The sequence below is a fragment of the Acomys russatus genome, chromosome 2, assembly GCF_903995435.1.
Source record: "Acomys russatus chromosome 2, mAcoRus1.1, whole genome shotgun sequence".
Classification (NCBI taxonomy): domain Eukaryota; kingdom Metazoa; phylum Chordata; class Mammalia; order Rodentia; family Muridae; genus Acomys; species Acomys russatus.
The window spans coordinates 66,854,310-66,873,940 of NC_067138.1; the positions used below are offsets into that span (position 1 = coordinate 66,854,310).

At 42.7% G+C, this 19,631-nt stretch overlaps 1 protein-coding gene across 1 annotated transcript in view; it reads right to left on the reverse strand.

The window, feature by feature from the left end:
* Positions 1-19,631, reverse strand: part of Elp1 (elongator acetyltransferase complex subunit 1) — a 53,845-nt gene that overhangs the window by 26,987 nt on the left and 7,227 nt on the right. Inside the window, exons 5-16 of the mRNA XM_051162187.1 lie at positions 19,241-19,321; positions 16,391-16,476; positions 14,311-14,407; positions 13,947-14,037; positions 12,922-13,045; positions 12,107-12,200; positions 8,481-8,711; positions 6,640-6,804; positions 4,729-4,828; positions 1,611-1,796; positions 1,207-1,313; positions 338-441 (exon numbers count right to left, since the gene is read on the reverse strand). Of these exons, the coding sequence (XP_051018144.1) occupies positions 338-441; positions 1,207-1,313; positions 1,611-1,796; positions 4,729-4,828; positions 6,640-6,804; positions 8,481-8,711; positions 12,107-12,200; positions 12,922-13,045; positions 13,947-14,037; positions 14,311-14,407; positions 16,391-16,476; positions 19,241-19,321 (1,466 nt within the window). The remainder of the gene's footprint in view (positions 1-337; positions 442-1,206; positions 1,314-1,610; positions 1,797-4,728; positions 4,829-6,639; positions 6,805-8,480; positions 8,712-12,106; positions 12,201-12,921; positions 13,046-13,946; positions 14,038-14,310; positions 14,408-16,390; positions 16,477-19,240; positions 19,322-19,631) is intronic.

Consider the following 19,631-nt stretch of genomic DNA (forward strand, 5'->3'; position numbering starts at 1 on the left):
AACTCATCTTAAATATAAACATTCTAGTAATTTGTAAATGACAATCTGTCAAATTTTATTCTTCAGATTGCATACTTTCATCAGAAGGTATTTAGTAAACTTTTGAATATTTTATAAATGAGAAATGAAAATTTCCAATTACATGTATTATCTCCCTCGTGGACTCTGAAAGACTGATTTTCCCCTTTTCTGGATGAAGAAGGTGAGGGCCAAGAGAAAAGATAACTTCCTGTTACTACTGGGATTTCCTGGAGACCCAGGTCCACACTTTTCTACCTGATGCCCTCGGTCACTAACTATTCTCCAAGGTGAATTTTCCTGCCCTGTGTTTACTTACTACTCCTCCAATCATGGCCACTTCCATCTGTGTGCAAGGATGAGGAAATCGAACAGGAAATCCTTCAGTGTTCTTCCATGGCTCCACAGCCAGAGAAGGTGATTCTGTTGTAAGATTGGCAAATTTAGTTTACAAATAGCTCATCAGCTCTTTTTTGTGAGGCATTAAAAAAAAACAAAATAAAAAACAACATCCCCAGCTCACCCTCCCAAAAAGAAATCAACACCAACACCTGCCGAAACACTTAGCATACAATTTGGATTTCTCTACATTCATTAGGATATTCCAAACTGTCAATACTACTCTGCCCTCAGCAACCCAGGGCGGCCAGAAGGCTTAACCACTGGGTTGGGGAGTAACTCAATAATACAATGCTCTCCTAGTGCATGACGCCCTGGGCTCAACCTTGGCATGACAAACAAGCAAAAAACAACTAACGATCAAGTGAAGTAACCCAGATGCATAAATACAGGCACTGCACGTTTTCTCTTATGCACAGATCCTAGACTTTCATTTCTATATGTGTGTGGAATGTGAGTAGGGACCATGACACTAAGAATGAGATGAGAGGAAGTCCTGGAAGAGTGTATTTAAAAAAAAAAAAAAAAAGAGTACAAGTGCCATGCAAACAGAAGGTAGTTAGGGGACCAGTAGGAGGACAGAAGAGTGGGAGAGATGTGAGGAAGGAGGATCAACGAAACAATGTATGGAAATGCCACAATAAAAATGCTTTGTATGTGAAAATAACAACAATAATAACAATAACAACTAAAAAATGTAAATAAACAATTCCCAAGAATCTAGTGCTAACAAGATATTTACAAGTACATAGTCTCAAGAATTACCTTTCTTAGAATTCTGATACTCACCCCAAAGGTACTTGAACACCTGGCCATCAGCCAGCTGTACTGCCGATGACTTGGTCTTAGAAGAGCAACATAAACCAATGATGACTCCATCCACTGTCACAGAAGAACTAAAGCAAAGACAAAAAACAAAACAAAAAAACCAGAGGAGTTAAGTGTAAGAGATAATGTTTCTTAAAAATGGAGGCATTTCATGAATTTTAACATAGTGAAAGCTAATGACTATCCTTTGGGGATACACTGCCTATGTCAATGCAATACACTTACACTATACACACAAAGCAGAAGCTTCACAGATAAAGATGGACAAGTACTTGCTCCTCCTCGGCCCTGCCCTGTGCTCATACACACAATGCGTAACTTCACTGCCAACTTAACATACTGAACACACGGATGAGCCATGATACCTGACATTCAGCCGTCCTTGCTCCTCATCCACCTCAGAAGAGGCCACAGTCAAGCGGTGAATAACAGACTGCGGGCTGGAGTGACTGTAGCTTACAGCCAGGAAGACGTCTTCTTCGACCCAAGCAAGAAGGCCCAGCTGCAGCGGGTTTACTTCCTCATCTTCCTCATTGTTCCCCAACTGAATTCTGTTTCAAACGTTAAAGAACATCAAAGGTAAGAATAAAGCTTCAAATCACAGAACTTGTAAGGCCCTTCCTTATAATACGAATACAGTCAAGTCTTCATTATTTGCAGAAACAAAGCCTGAACTCCAGCCCTGAACAAAACATCTGTGACAACCACTACTCATAACTCCCGAAGACTCAAGGACAGTGGATGAGGAGACGGAGAGAACCAAGCTGGAGGGTGAGAAAGAATGCTGTAGATTCTGTCTTCTGGACATGACATGGCTGTTGCACTCATAAATTCAGAGAAGCAGCATGGACGTGCACAGATAAGTCAAACTTCCAGCATAGATGCCGTAGACAATCCATGCCCAGCCTTTCTATGGAGGCACTGGCAGTTGACCAGGGCTGCACCAGGGAGAGTTACTCTCCTTTGAGGATGCACCACTAGGTACGAATTCCACATTCCAGTGAATGGTGGCTACACTCATGCACATACGGCATGGAATGGCAAGGCAAGAAATGGAGGAGAGAGATGAGGATCAGAAATGAGATACTTCACTGGGTTCATGAATGAAAGCATCAAAATAAAGGGAAAAAGCATACTAATACCAAATGTCAACCCTCCAAAATAATGTTTGTCTGACTGAAAGAATACTTGATTTATTTTAAATCAACTTTCTCATATCCTAAGATCCTGAGATTTGAAGAGTATCTTTCTGAAACTGACTATGTAAGAAAACTCCCCACTCTTGTGCCTAAGCTAATGAACTACAGGCCCCTCTCAAGACACCAATAACCATACTCAAACCTCAGCAGACAGCAACCTCAGAAGGCAGGGCCCTTTCCTAAGTACACATGAAAATGACTAATAAGCAAGGGATGGCCTCCTTGCTTCTAATACTTTCCTGATCTGGGCATCGTTTTGTCACCTCACAAGAACTCCTGTTCTGTGGGTCCAGTGGCAAATAAGCGGTAGGCAGGTAAGAAGCTGGTCCATAGCACAATGTGCCTGCTCAGCCAGCTCTCCCTCAACACTGTCTCCACTGCACACGGCTTGGGCAGAATCCTCGCCAGAGGCAGCCCCAGCTCTCTCCCAATTCTTTCCCAATTCAAGTCAGTTCTTTCCTCAGGATCAAAATGAAGACTCGTGTCTTCATGACATCTTCTCTGAATTACTGGGACTTTTCTCCTCTTGATTTTGCATATATTCTAATCCACAGCTGTGTAAACTATGGGCCATAGCATCACATGGGGTTACATTGCTGTACGGGAGGAGCACAAAAATAATCAAACAAACAAACAAATAAATAAATAGAGAAATAAGTGGTAAGATTATATGCATACCAAAGAACTGGGGTGCCTATCTGTCCCGTGTGTTCAGGTGCAAGCTACGGGACAACCTCAGGTGACATCCTCAAGAAGACCACTCAGCTCCTTTGAGACATGGCCTCTTACTGGCTACAATCTCACCAATTAGGATAGACTCTCCTGTCTTCCCGCCTTCCCAGCACAAGGATTATGTGCACATCCCAACAAGCCTGGCATTTTTAAATGTAGTTTCTGGGAAACAAACTCAGGCCCTCATGCTTACAAGTCAAACACTTTGCTGGCTAAGTTATCTCCCCAGTTCCAAGGAATTGTTTTAAAATAAGTTATAATTATAAATAAATCTTTGATCTGTACACTATTTTATCATCTGTATACTCAGTCACATAAAACTTACTTAGTAGAATAGGGTCATGAACTAAAGACAGAGCCCTATTCTAAACTGCCTCACTCTTGATCTGAATTATATCTGTGTCTAGTAATTTCAAACTGTGTGTTAAGATTTGGATCTGGAATACTCCTCCCACATCTCGCATACCTCTGTACCAGCGCAAGAGTGGAATGGTAAGGAGGCGGAGGCTTCAGATCACTAGAAAAATGCCCTCACCTCAAAGAGGTGATGAAGCCTAGCTCTTTACCCACAGGGCCATGAGGGGAGTGGAGCTCTTTATCATGAGCTACAATCACGAAGCCCAGTGACATAGCAATGGAGCCAACAAGCTAGCAAAGCCTCAAAAACTGGGAGCCAGAACAAACTTTCCTTAAGCTGATAGACCTAAAGAATTTATTGCAATTATTGGAAAATTGCCTAAAGTAGTATAAAATGAAGGAATATAAGCACTCTAAAAACTTAATGAGCATTCTATATGCAAGAACCAAAGCATAAACTTGTTTGAAAAGTTTGTATTTATTAAATATATGACACAGAGCTAAGAAACTATTTCAGCATTCTGTTACTTGTACTTATTTCTAGTCACTGTGTAACAGGCGCCCCTAGTGAGTAAGAACAGGAACACAACAAACTGAACAGAAACAATCTCTGGGTTCTACAATTAACAGGAGCATGATCCTGGTCAAGCTGTTCCTTATCCTCTAATTCTGTCCTCTTATTTGGTGGTTCTGTGAAACTAGTACTTATGATTGGCTTCCACACCTTTGCAAATGCCTCAATGGGCACTAAATACACCCAACCATTTGTACCTGCTGCTGCAAAGGGAAAGTGCACTTGGGTTTCAACCTGAGAGCCCAAAATTACAACACCCAGAAATTCTGTAATCTGGAATGAGACCAAGATAAGAACTGAATTGAGTCATCCACATACTATCAACATGTATGTTCCCATTGATGTAGGAGAATGCAACTGTGCCTTAGTGTCTTCGCTTCCATCTTCCCGTGGGAGTTTCCCTAGAGAACAAGGCTGCTGAGCGAATGAGGTCTGGGATGGGATATGAGCCTACCTTCCTAGTCACTGGAAAACAGGGTACACTTTAATTGAGTGAGCACCTCCTTCTGCAGGATCAGCTGGTGAGCCCACTTCACATTCCTCAGAATAAAGGCTAGATGAATCCAGAACAAAATGCAACCTGGTTCTATTCCCAGAGACTGAAAATATTTAGGAACATACGTGTATCTCTTTTCCAGATGAGGTGTTCTAAGAGGAACTTTAAATCCAGTTCCACCCACGGCTCCCAGTTTCACTGTGGGATCCATGTTTGGCTTATCACCTAGAAAACAAAAATGAAAATATTATCATTGTGGGCTGGAGAGATGGCTCAGAGATTAAGAGCACTGACTGCTCTTCCAGAGGTCCTGGGTGCAACTCCCAGTAACCACATGGTGGCTCACAGCCATCTATAATGTGATATGACGCCCTCTTCTGGCCTGCAGGAATACATGCAAGCACAACACTGTATACATATAATAAATAAATAAATCTTTAAAAAAAAAGAAATATTATCATTGCAAGATATTTCTCCTAATGCCAAGAACATAGTGTCTTACAATTAGTGGGTTCCAGAAGACAAATGAAGTAATCCACAAAATAATGACATTTCAACATCATTCTTGAGTCTCTACATCTTTCAGGCTTCCTATTAACACCAGGTCAGCCACATGGTTTTGCCTAGTAAAGACAACTCTTCAGCAGGAGCAGAGGGAGGGACTGTCTTCCCATGCTATTGGGTACTCTCCGCTGTCCCCAGCCATCTCTCAGCAGCCGCCCATCCTCCACAGCTCTTAGTATCCATAAGACAGCTCTGCAGGGTGGTGGTGGCACACACCTTTAATCCCAGCACTTGGGAGGCAAGACAAGTGGGTCACTGTGAGTTCAAGGCCAGCCTGGTCTGCACAGTGAGTTCCAGGACAGCCTGGGCTACATGAAAAACCTTGTCTTGAAAAACAATACAACACAACACAACACAACAAAAAAAGAGAGAGTCTCTTTCCGCTGTTAATCTAGTTCATCAACAAAGCAGTTAGCACAATCTTCTGAAATAGCCAGAACACTCTACTGTCCCAAGCTCTCTAACAACTCCTAGCTCATTCCTGAAAGAGCTGCTCTGTCATCCCTATGCACCCCCCACCTCTCTCCCCTCATTTGTCTTCCTGTGGTCACTGACCATCTAGCAGTTTCCTAAACACAACAAGAGGACTACTAGGAATGTTCTTCCCTCTCTGAGTCTCAGCAGGACTCTGCTCAGACACCCCTTCACAGAGAAGCCTTCCTTGTGACACCTTCCCCACAGTCCAGCATCCTCAGTCTTCCTGTGTCATCCTATGCCTAACTTTGCTGCAGAGCACTTGCCAGATGACAGACTATAATATGCCTTGACAACGAACATGTGAGTATGACTTATTTAAAAGCCAGGCTCACATGTTTAAAAAGGACTACAGCAGCACTGTACACCGGAACTGAAATCAGAGGAGCTAGCGATCTGTCCACAGAGAGTTCCTATGAAAAGCAGGCTATGTTTAAGAAAGGCTGACTGAAAGCAGGAGCTACCATGAATTAACTAGCTCTGTCAGCAGCTCAGAGGGCTAGTACTCACTAAAACTCCAACAGGCATTTGAAACAAAGCTACAACTGTCAGGACACGAACAGACACAAATAGCACCAAAAGTTAAGTGTTCCAATGCATGGGAATTCATTTCCCACTTGTGGCCACATGTACCCACCCCTATAAAGCAGAAAAAGGCCCTGAGCACTCCTGGAAGAATCCTAAGATTGTGTGCTATTGTGTGCAAAGTAAGGAGAACCAGGGAAGTCTGTGAAACAGGAAGATGCTGTATTATTTCAAGAACTAAATGCTATTCTTAGGTAATTCTTTAGGATCATTAAGGCACAGAGAAATGTATGTATGAACCAAACAGGCTTTTGAAAAGAAGAAAATGCAAGCCAATTAAATACCATGATGATGAAATCAATTAGACTTTTAAATTTGAGAAACATTGGTGCTGAGATGACATCACACTGTGATGTGCTTCTGTTCAGGAACAGGAAATGACGAAGCTCCTCGATCACAGTGTTTCCACTTACCACACTTGTAGACAGAAATCTGGTTACTAGCATCAAGAACAGCAATGTCATTTCCAAGGTGAGCAGAGAACATGACCTGATTCACTGGATGTGGGATCACCAGCCGGTAGGTACTCATGGGCGGTGGAATCACAGTCTGCCGGAAGACTGTTATCAACACCCTTTCTGCACATTAAAAAAGGAGGATTAGCCATGTAGGTGTTCAGCGTGTAAATGCAGACATCAAACATCACTAAGTGCCTAAATGGTAACAGTATACAGTGGCTCTCCGCAGTAACGGCTGGTGTTTTCTCATTAATAAATGTAAAACCAGCACAGGTGTGAGGGGCTCTGTCTGCACCTGGCTAATGTGGCCTCTAGACCTACACTGCACTTGGAAGACTCAGGTGCCAAGGATCAGGCCAAAAAGGCAACAAGTCCAAGTTCTGGCTTGAACCCTGGGCCTGTAATAGAAGAGAGACTAAACTAAACTAGGGTAATCCAAAACCCTAAGGGCTGCAGCTGGGAGGCTGAGGCAGGAGGGCTGCCATGGGTTCAAGGAGCCTGGTCTGCACAGAGAGTACCAGGGACATACACCAAGACTCCACTTAAAAAGGACCCCCCCCCCAAATGAAAAAGCACTTTTCTATGTATGACTAAGTTCTCTGTACAGAACATGATTATAGAAATCAGTATTAAAAGAACTACACAGAACATTTAGTGCCAAGAGCACCTATCTGCTCTCAGCAAACTGCCTATAGCAATTTCATTCTGCAACCCAACTCTCCACCGTGGATGCCTACACCTAATTAAAAACACCTATCTTCCTCACAGGAGATAAATGTCTAGGATTTGACTGAGCATCCTGGAAAAACATATTTTACAGTGCTTAAAACAGCAAAAAAAAAAAAACAAAAACAAAAAACAAAAAACAAAAAAACACAAAGCCACACAGTGAAATGCACAGTCAATACAAGGCTAACAGATACCACTATTATGTTATGGTTCCACTGTTCTATGCAAAAGGAGAAAATTGTCAGCCTTCAACTTCAAAGGCCAGATAAGTCAATATACGAAGCTGTAACTTTGGTTCAATAGGGAAGTGGGGCAGGGTAAAACTAGGGTTTTCAATAGAGTACATAGTCTACTTACTGAGACTCGCAATTGATGGAGGATGGTGTAGTGCTTTTGTATTTGATTGTTAATTAATTTGGTCCCCAAGGTCTGCTTGCTGCTTTCACAAACACATTCTCACATATCCCAAGTATTGCTGTTTAACCTTGCCTAAGAAATTTTTCCTGATTGGCTGATTAAAATGCCTAAACCTGAGCAGGGCAGAATGGGGTGGGTGTGGCCCAAGTTCAAGGGCTTTGGGGAAGAGAAGGAGCTTAGGAAGGAGAAGCAGACAGGTGTGGAAGGAAAAAACAAAACTGCCACGATGGGTTAGGTGGAGAGAGCTCATAGCTGGATCAGAGTAGATAGAGGAAAGCAGCCAAAAATAAACATGTATTTTGGGATTATGAACAGGAAGTAGCAGATGTTACGGGATGGAGGCTGGGAGATAATAGAAAGTAGTTCAGGAGTAAAACGGCCCTGCACCAGGTGAACCAAGGCTCTTCTAAAATACAGTAGGTGTCTGTGCCTTTTACTAATTGATAGCAGGTTAGGAAATATCACTGCAGTAACAGTAAGCCTAATAATAAACATTTACTAGGGCATACTTTTAAAATAACAACACGCAATCGGAGACATTAAACCAACCTACCAACCAAAATGAAGATTTCCCCACAGTTCTGGTTAAACTAAACCAGTACATCTGGGTCAGGACCTGAATGTTCATGGACGCACTCCCAGCAACTTACTTCCGTCAATAACAGCCACATTTGCCAAGTCATTGGCACTATTTCCGGAGTTCCGATCGGTGGTCCAGTGCCAGTCACAGCATAGATAACGCCAACCCTGACAAAAAACATGCAGCCGGCACGGAGTCACTGGGTCCCACAGCAGAGACACGATCCGGTTCTTCCCACTGGTGCTGAAGGGCAGGCTCTGTTTGAGATACCAATGATAGTTCCCCACGGTCCAGAGCTGGACTGTGTGTGGAAGGAAAGAAAAGGAAGGCCGTCAGACTAGGGACCGAGCTGCAAGCCATTTGCAAGAGGGGCATGGGGTGATTTTGTACTTTTCTAAGAATTATCCTTCCTGTTTGGTCTCTCTAAAATAACAATTATATAGTAGTCAATGTCAAAAGATGTAAATTTCTCATGAAGATGAAATGTCACACATCAATAAGGTCAGAACATGCTTATTTTCATCTCTACCTTCAATTCTGTGCTTATGAAGCTAAGACAGTATTTCAGCACGTTTTCTCCATGCAATGTTGGGAAATGTACAGTGTACACAGGAGGGGTACAGTCTGGGAAATATGACATCCACAGGTATCATCTAGCATAAGCATTGCAGAGTATCCTCACACAGAATAAAACAGCTAAAATGGCCCTGGGGATAGAGTCCAGTGAGACCAGAGCCTAACATGTGGTCTGCTATAGACTACGTCCTTACGTGGCACACAACTGCACCCCGGGAGGCCAGCAAGGCTCTAGACCAGCATCACTATGGTAAGCTGGGTTTAAGATGCCTGTTTTTATTGCTGGTGCTTTGCATGCAATTATATCCCAGGCTATCCAGTATTAACCAACATTCACCTGCCTGATGATTAATATGCACACTCAATCATCGGAAAATGTAATAAAATGACCAAGTACGCCCAAGCTGGCTTATATAAATTATAAATACATGTATAAAAACTAAGATCTTACTACATGAAAGAATTTATTTTAACTCCCCCACTAATTCTTTTTTAAACTTTACTTTAAGATTTATTTATTTATTTATTAGGTATAGTGTTTTGCCTACATGTACACCTGCAGGCCAGAAGAGGGCACCAGATCCCATAGATGGTTGTGAGCCACCATGTGGTTGCTGGGAATTGAACTCAGGACCTTTAGAAGAGTAGACAGTACTCTTAACCTCTGAGCCATCTCTCTACACCACCGCCCCCCTCCACCCCTGACTGCTACACACATTAACTCTTAACCTAGTGATCTATTGGAGTGCCCTGTGTGATGGTGTGTCTCTGTATATTTAACTGTTAATTTTATACGGCAGAGAGCTATGGCCCAATCACCAGTCTCATATTTTATAAGTATCTGCTCCCGCCTCACAAGCCTCAGGCAATCTAGTATTGTGTCTGATCAGCTTTAATAAAGAAGCTACTGGTCAATAGCTGGGCAGAAAGGGGAAGGTGAAACTTCCAAGCTGGTAGAAAAGGGGGTAGGGTGGGGGGAGTGGTGGTGAATGGATGTGAACAGGAGCAGAAAGGTACCACATGGCAGGAAATAGTTCCAGGATTAGCTGGGATAAGGTTAGAGTAGCTGAGAATTACCCCAGTTAAAAACGCCTAAACTTTAAAATGTTAATAAGCTTGTGTCACTATTTATATTACTGGCTGGTATGAAAAGGTCCCACTATAGTGACCACAGGAAATAAGGCCTAGCTCTCTAATCACCGCACTGCAGTATGTCTATATAGCCATGCTCTAGCAGGTTGTACTGCAGGTTCATGCAAAGGAAGGCAGATACTGTGAGGACTCTCGTACACGCTTGTTATCCTGCGTCTGTCAATGTCATCACTTTACATATGTGAATCACTGGTCTTTGGCTGAATATTAAAACCACTTGGAAATTGGGTCTGTTTGGTTCTGTAATCTTCATATAACCCTATTAAATCTTGAACACCACCAAAAATAAATTGTTAATATCAATATATATTTTTTATCCTAAAATAATGAGTCAAATTCTGAGATGAAGCCTGCATTTCATTATTTTTATTAAAGGTCTAGCCAGGGTTAAGAACTGTTAGAATGAATGAATTGCTCAAGTACACTGAAAGACACTTAAGAAAACAGGCAAGCAAAAAGATTTATGAACACATTCACTTCACTGCTGCTGACTGTGAAATATAAATGTCTAACAGTTAATTAACCTGCACAAAAGAAAATTATACAGCATCTAAATAGATGTGCATATGAAATAGAAACTTGCTTATGATACAGTGTCAAAACAGCATGGATCAACTGGAGGAGGTGTGAAGAGAAGAAAAAGGGGTAAGGGAGAAATTTTATAACTAAAATACCATCTCAAAACAAATAACAACAACAACAAAGTGTTTATCAGCCAGACCTCCTACCTACCTACCTACCTATCTCTCTCTCTCTCTCTCTCTGTGTATGTGTGTGTGTGTGTGTGTGTGTGTGTGTGTGTGTCTGTCTGTCTGTCTGTCTGTCTGTCTGTCTCTCTCTCTCTCTCTCTCTCTCTCTCTGGTTTTTCGAGGCAGGGTTTCTCTGTGTAGCCTTGACTGTCCTGGACTCACTTTGTAGACCAGGCTGGCCTCAAACTCAGAGATCCACCTACCTCTGCCTCCCGAGTGCTGGGATTAAACGTGGTGCATCACCACTGCCCATCAGCCAGACCTTTAAATTCCAGCACTTGGGAGGCAGAGACCAGCAGATCTCTGTGAGTTTGAGACCAGCCAGGTCTATATAATGAGATCCATCTTAAAGAAGGAAAAAAGAAGAAAACAGGAAACCCTGTGAAACAGGGTTGGAGGTTGGTTCAGTGATAAGAGGGCTTGCCTAGCACTGGGGGGTAAAAGTAAAGAAAAAAAGAAACAGACATAATCCTAAATCTACTTAAAGATATATACCCACACATCATAAAAGCCACAAGAGTCCTTCTCACTGGTGACTGTGGTCAGGGTGTGTATTTGTCTCCTAAATGCTGCTAAGAGGCCTTAAAGTGATTACCCCATGGTGCATGAAAAGAAAAGCCTTAAAGACAAAACCAAGGTTCCCAGGAGAGAAAAATTCTCAATACTCCAACACAGAAATCCTGCCTGAACCAGCCATAGTAATTTGAAACATGCCACTCCCACACACATGAGCCAGTTTCTTGACACAGAGCCAGGCACACCCTCCTCTATATCCTACTGGTTCTGCCTCTCCAGAGAACTCTGAATAATTCATGACTGAAACCCACTCAGACCCAAAAGTAACCCTTCCCATCAGCATCTCCCTACTTCAGCTGCACTGATTTCACCAAAGGTCAAAGGAAGGAGAAAAGAAATCGTGCAAGGGGCTGGAGAGATGGTTCAGAAGTTAAGAGCACTGGCTGTTTGATCTTCCAAAGGTCCTGAGTTCAATTCCCAGCAACCACATGGTGGCTCACAACCATCTATAATGAGATTTGGTGTACTCTTCCGGCTGACAGGCACACACACAGACAGAATACTGATAATGAATGAATGAATATGAGTGTGTGTGTGTGTGTGCGCGCGCGCGCGTGTTTTAAAAGAAAAGCAAAGAAAGCCCACAATCTTCTACTTTCGTACTCTACATGGAGCACGAACCAAAGCTCAACAGCTGTCATACCATAGCTTCTCGGAGTGGGACCGTCTTCCTTTGGAAGGTCTTCCAGCCACACAGCAAGCACAGAGGAATCAGCATTCCACAGCAAGTCATTTACCTGGCAAGGACAAGACACTCCTGACCTTCAGTTGTTTCTCTACTTCAAATTCTTCACAATGGCGGAATTCCCTGCATCCATAAACTAAATAACCCACAATAGCGGAGCTGACTTTCACCTGCAAATCACTAATCTCCAGTTGTCACACCAATCTGTGAAACTGGTACTATAAAAAGAACTTAAAATATACATACATTATGCTTTGAAGATTTACATACACAATTAACATAAAGCAATGTAACCGTTTTAGAAAATTCAAGAAATTTGACTATTAGATATAGTAATATAATATTAAATACATTATTATCTTAATTTTACATATTATATTAATACTTAATACTAATTAAGGTACAATATAGATGAGAAATATGGTACCATAAGGAAAACCTCTCTGAAAATTTCATACAAGATTATCCTACATAATTTTATACAATTTTACACAATTAAAGATTTCGTGTGTCTCTACCCAAAATTTTAATGGTACATAATCTGCAATAATGTTTAAATATCAATCATCAAGAAAGGCAGTTATCAAAATAAACAGCAAGAACTAGCATCTCTATTTCCTTTTTGTGACTTTTCCTGGCATAGAAGAAATGCCCCTTCTGTCCGAAAGCTAGAAGCCATCCTTTCTACACAGGTTAGCTCCCATTGCTAACCTCTATGCAACACGAACATCCGCAGATGAGGAGGGAGTGCCTTAAAGAATTCAGACACCTACCTTAACTTCGTCTTTGAAGAAGGGAAGTGTAAACTGTCCGTGAAGAAGTCCATTTTTCTCAAAAAACACAACATCTTGCTGGTTGGGTTTATCTTGAGTAGATGCAATCAAATTGCCTGAGGGTCTTAAGCAAAGCCCAAGTTAGAATAGTCAGAAAGTTCCTCCTGCTGCCTGAAGCACAGAGATTTAGGTAAGACTTTTTTTTTCCCCAGCAGAAAAAACTAATTGAAATCTTTTTTACAAGAAAAAGGTGTGTGTGTGCACGTGTGCATGATGTGTGTGTATGTTTGTTTGTGGTGTTAGTTCTAAGGAAGTTTTAACCCCACCATTTATGTACTGGCAAGTAGTTCACCCCAACATGTAAGAGGAAAAAAAGTCCCTCCCTAACTAGTTCCAAGGCACCATTTGCACAGTCTTTCTGCTTTCAACTGCAATTGAATTATTAAAAACAAAAACAAAAACAAAGTATATTTTCTATAGCATTTCAAGCACAGTATCCTAAGTAGCCCTTTTTCAGTTATACAACTTTACAGACGCTCCACATCTAGGCAGGCACTTTAACATTTCTCTATCAAAATCATCTTAGTCCACCTTTATCATTCCTATTTCTGTCTTTTTAATTCAAATGCTTAAATAACACCGAGTCCTACCCTAATACTGGTGAGAAACAATATGTCTGCAAGCTAGAGGCCTACTGCTTTGCACATGACAGCTGCCACTGCAATGGGTAGCCAAAGGACAGGCAAGTTGTGATCTGCAGAAAGCACTGCACTGAGGACATTAAGGGAAGTCAGGTGCACAAGTTTAGGCAGCAGGTTTCTCAGCCAGCAGACCACCTGCTGTGGTCCCACAGAGCCTCCCACTAGGACTCTTCCACAGACACACCCCACGATAGCCCTACCTACAAACCTAACCTTTAAAGCGCTAGAGATGCAACTAGTGTTGGAAGTCTGTGAAGAACCCAGAAACAGCTACATTCTGAGGGGAGGGATGCAAGGGAACACAGACAGAGTTCTCACACTCACTTCCAAGCCAGGCAGGGCCCCAGTCCTGGCACAGGCTCACTGGTCGATTGCAAAGCAAACTCCCGGTTCCACACTCGAATCTTCCGAGCTCCTGCAAGGGAGGTGGAGTAAACAGACACAAGCACTGAAAACACTATGATAACTCTCACCCACAACTGTCCAGCACGTTCAAGTCTGTATTTTGTAGGTGAGGCTGGGCCAGACAGCCTCAAAGCCATCTGGCGACTCTTCTAACTCCTAAGCCATTAACATGTAAAGCAACACATCCTTCTCACTCTGTGTAATTAATGTCTACTCAGAGCAATAAGAAACCATTTCTAAATTTTAATTTAGGTAAAATTTTAATTGCAATGTATTTCCATACCTGTTTGTGGGCAAACAACACTCACAGCAAAAAACTGCCCATCCCCACGCCAGGTAATTTGTGGTCTGTGGTCATCCCAGGGCAAGGCCGACTCATGCTAAAGACAGAAACAGCAGCATTACTGGTTGGCTCCCAGCTCAAACAAGCCTTGACTACCAAATACTCATCTGCTAAACGCTGTTAAAGCTATCCAGAAATCCAGCTTCAGGGACTCTCCAGGAACCCTTCCAGAAGTAATGAAAGATGGGGATCAAGAGATGGCTTAGGGGTTAAGAGTAAGTTCTGCTCCTCCAAGGGACCGAAGTTTGGTTCCCAGCACTCTTTTTGGGTGGCTCACAACCAAAGAGAACTTCAGCTCCAGAGGACCCAACACCCCTGTATCTTCTGTAGGCTCTTGCACTCGCATGAACACACCTACACTTAATATACATATAGATGATAAAATCTTAAACAAAAATCTTAAAAATTATCAAAAAAAAAAAAAAAAAGCAAATAGGATATCCATCTATCGCCAAGGAACAGCACCTAAGAACTACATAAGATCATGCTTCCTTTTATTGAGCTGGAACCTTGGCACATTCTAGTTCTTCCTCACACACACATCTGAGCTCTGTCTTATAGCTGTTCTCTTAAAAGGTTTCCAGAGTCAAGATTTCGTACCACCCACTCCCTCTTGGGTCTGCAGTGCTTACTGAGAAGAGCTTTCCACAGCCATTCCTGTTCCTCTCAGTCCACAGAATGCAAAGGCCAGAGTGCAACAATGAACATAAACCAGAGTCTGTTGCTGTGGAAACCCCCAACAGTTCCTCATGTCAAATGGAGTAAAGGCGAAGGCGGCACCACCAGGCTACAAGGATGCTCACCCTCACCACTTCTCTGACTCCTCTCCTACCATTCTGTCCTTCCTCAAAGTCTTCAAGAAAAAACAACTGACCTTGGTGTCTTTAGAACTGGTGGTTGCGTCTGCCTGCAACACTCTTCCTGGATACTGCCTAGCACATGCCCTCACTTCCTACACGTCCATAATCAAATAGCATCTTGTCTGCATGGCGATCCCCAACTTCCCCACCTGCAGCTAGCTGGAACTCCTTATTCTGTTCTATTTCCCCCACAGCAGCTGTCACTCCCTGAATGTTACACACTTAGTTAGGGCTACAATGAAATGCCATGTCACAAGCAACACAGGAGGAAAGGGTTTATTTGGCTTGCACCTGCAGATCACTGTTTATCACTGAAGAAGTCAGGAGAGGACCTCAAACACAGCCAGAACTTGGAGGCAGGAGCTGATGCAAAGGCCATGGAGGAATACTGCTTACTAGCTTGCTCAGCCTGCTTTCTTATAGCACCCAGGACCACAAGCCCAAGGATGGCACCACCTAAAATGTGGTCCCTCCCCTGTCATCAATAACTTAAAAATGTCCTACAGGCCTGCCTATAGCACAATTTTATTGAGCCATTGTCTCAATTGAGGCACCCTCCTCTCCAATGTTTTTAGCTTGTGTCAAGTTGACATAAAACTACCCAAGACAATTTTAAGCAGCTTAATGTCTGTGCTCTCCCACAGGCTGCACATGTCATTGCAAGTAGGAGTTTTGTTTCCTACCATGCAGTCTGTGTCTCACACACACTGCAGCATATGTAAATCCTTAATACACATGTTTTAATTAGTGATCCAAGAAATCAAGAAAACATGAAGCAACATCACCAAGCCCAGCAAGGTGCCGGCAGGGGATACAAGCATCACAGCCCAATACCAGGCCAATGCCGTGAGTACTGCTTCTGAGTAAGCAATGGGTTTTTATATCTGTTTTCTGAAAGCTATAAACTTTCAGGTCAAGACGAGGCCTTTAGGGAAAACTAAATTAATGAGCAGAGTTACAACAGACTACTGGACAATAAGTGAGACTGGGTACAATCCATTAGAAAAAACGAAACTATCTCTCTAGGGTGACATTTTCTGAGGGAACTATCAGCTCCCGCTTTATTGCAAGAAAAAAAGATACTGATATTACTGGCCTCTAACTAACCACACAGTTCTCCAGCAGGTGGCAGAACTGAACACCTATGAAATCCACCTTACCATTTGCTCCGGAAAGGCTGGTGGCCTGCCTTCAGAGCCGCGGAACTGTGTCTCCTTACTGCCCCAGCCAACAGTGACAAACTTGCCTAGTTTTTCAAGAACAAGAAGACAAGCAATAAGCAGAAGAAATGAAATCAAAGCAGTTTCATTCATTCTTCACAAAGGCAGTCACTGCAACTCAGTGAGCTGAGCGTCAGTCCTTATGTTAAAAACTGAGCTTCCAAATCATGTGCAGCAACCAATCTTGGAAAGCGCGACACAAGTCAGAAATCTGACCAAATGATTTAGTCAGAACGAACTATGAAGAATTTATATAATCTGGTAAGAAATCACAAAGCGAATAATTTAAGATAATAGCTGGGAATGAAATTCTGATTTTTAGCTTTATACTAACCAATTAAGCTTTCTTTTGGTGGTGAAAGGAACTATGTATCAAATACAGTTCCTCACAAGAGACTTCTCTGAGACTCCACAGTGACAGAGCCCAAAATCAGAACCCAAGCTTCCTGTTCTCCAGGCTGCCTTCCCTCAACTACGCTGCATCTCTTACACAAGACACAGCGGCAGAGATCCAGAACAGCAAAGACTTTCCATTCCTAGAGGTAAGATGTGACATCATCCACAAGAACAACAGACAGATGGTCCCGACGCCATCAGACAGACCCAAGACAAGACTTCCTTCCTGCCACTAGTTCTGAAGCAGACTACCTATATAATTCGGTAAGTTATGGCTTAGCATAGCATTTTCTGGTTTGCTTGCATGGGTGTGTCCAAAGGCAACAGGAGCAGTGAGTGCTGCCACATACAGCCTTGAGCTTCTCTGCCAGGTTCCCAAGAGGTAGAGGACCAGAGTGAAACAAGAACTCTACCAGTAGGATCAGACAGCGGGTGACAGACTCACAGCAAGGACCTGCAGATGGCAGCCTGTGTCTGCATTTACAAAGAAACGTAAGGCACAAGCTCGGGATTTACCCCTTCATTTACTCCACTGGTCTTAATAAAAAAATTCTGGGGAAAAGCCAGGCTCAGATCACTTTTCTCATTTAAACATGGCTGTGCTGATTATTCTGTAAGTGTCCTTAACTCTGGAAACTCGAGTTCCACCTGGATCCTATACCCTTGTAGCACTATGTCTACCTGCTCCCTGAGCAGTGGAGCTCCCAAGATTGGAGACATTGTCTATACACGACTCAGAGCACCATGCCCTGCATGTGCTCCACATGGCAAGCCATGAAACTCATCCATGCAAGAATTTACCATCTACCACCACAGAGCAGCAGGCCCCAGCTCCTTTCTCTGTTACTGGCATCCTTATTTTCATCACCCGAACTACTAGATGGAATCACAGTAAACTCTTTTCTTCTTCCAGCACATAGCCAAAGCCTATTTACATTTCAATTTTTAAGCTGGTATTTCTTATGTTAGACATGGATAAGAGGAAACCACAATGTAAATTCCAAGTGTTTCTCAGCTAATGGCAAAAAAATGTACTCATATGCTTAATGAGTCTCAGAGTCTCCCTGACCTCATTTCCTTCCTACAGGAACCTACCACCTCATCACCCTGTCTGTAATCTTTTCTCCATACACACACCAAAAAACACATGTCAGTAAGAGCAGCCTTACTAAAAACAAACAAAATGGCCACAGCATATGAACCTCATCAAAACCATTTAATCTTGCCCTCCTATCCAGGCTCCTAGCATGCTGCCTTATGCCCAAGTCCTAGATTGAGCCAGGGCTTGATCTCATCCCCTACTCTCAACCTTGTCTATTAATATCAATCACACAGTAACTGAGACTCAGCTCAGGTCAGCTTCTGTAAGTATTCACTCTCCAGTGACCCCTTCTCTTCTCTTATGGCTGCACTAACCAAGTCATCACTGACTCTGTGACATATGCCTTACAGAAAAAGCCAACAATACAATCATGTTTCTAGCACCCCTCTGTTCATTTCAGCAGATTTAGTCAGAAGGCAGTTCTAGTATTTTGGTTTTGGTTTTTTTGAGACAGGGTCTCTCTCTGTAGCCCTGGCTGTCCTGGAACTCACTCTGTAGACCAGGCTGGCCTCAAACTCAGTAGATCTATCTGCCTCTGACGCTACAGTGCTAAAGGCATGAGGCATCACATAGGCTCTGAAGTTATTATCTGAAGAGACAAAAGCAGCAGCATCCACACGCAATCCCTGAGCTGGCAAAGTGAGAAGGGATGAAGTTAGGCCCCAGCAGCAGTTCAGCTACTGCCCCTCACAATCCCTCTTCAACTGGATCGGCTGCCCAGGGACTGCAGTGGCTGGAGCTACAGCCAACAAGCACCTCCATTCTCTGCCCCACCAAACACTCACAGCCGCAAAGGGCAAATGACCATGGCCACATCTCAGCAAAAAGGCAACTGACAGCCACAGGAGAATTGATTCTGATCTAGTTGGTAGGAAGAAAACACTGCCTTCTACCTGCCTCTTTCTGCCCTTCCTTGTGGTCCAGTAAACTATACTCTAAATATACTTTCCCTATTCTACCTTGAATAAATCTTTTCCTATAATTCTAGTCTAAATCTCTTCTGGGGTCTAAGCAATATCTAGGAGACCTCAAGCACAGGTTTCTATTTCCCAGAATACCGAGACAGCCACCTCTCAGATCTGTAGAGATTAGCAATATGCCTGTTAAGAATTATGTATATGTAATATATATATATAGTATATATATTACATATGTATAATTTTAAAAAAAGAATTAAGAAAAAAAAGAACTAGGATGGACTGAAGCTCTTTGGGCTGATGGCGAGTATTATGAATAAGAAAATGAGTAAAACTCAGGAACTTCAAGTCATAGACTGTTCAGGCAATGCTTACCTTCACCAAACTCATCCTGGTGGATCTGCTGCTCTGCGATTACTTCAAAATCTCTTGTCATCATAATCAGGGTCTGTTGAGCTTAGGGGAACAAATCAAAACCTTTTTTGTTCATGTAACAAATCAGTCATCCAAGTGTCTAGGGCACTGGAAGCTCCTGAGCCTGAACAAGGAGTTACAGTTAGAACAGGAGGACAGAGTGCACGCACACAAATGCTTTAAAACACAGGCTCTGGGTAAGCCAGTCACCAGATGCTTACTCGGAGCTACTGATTCTAAGTCCTCAGAGCCCTCCTCTGCTACTTTAAAATTTGCTGGTTTCCCAAGACACTTCTGCAGACATTAACTGAACTCATCAGGAATAAATACTCTCAAAGGAAAAGAAAGCCAG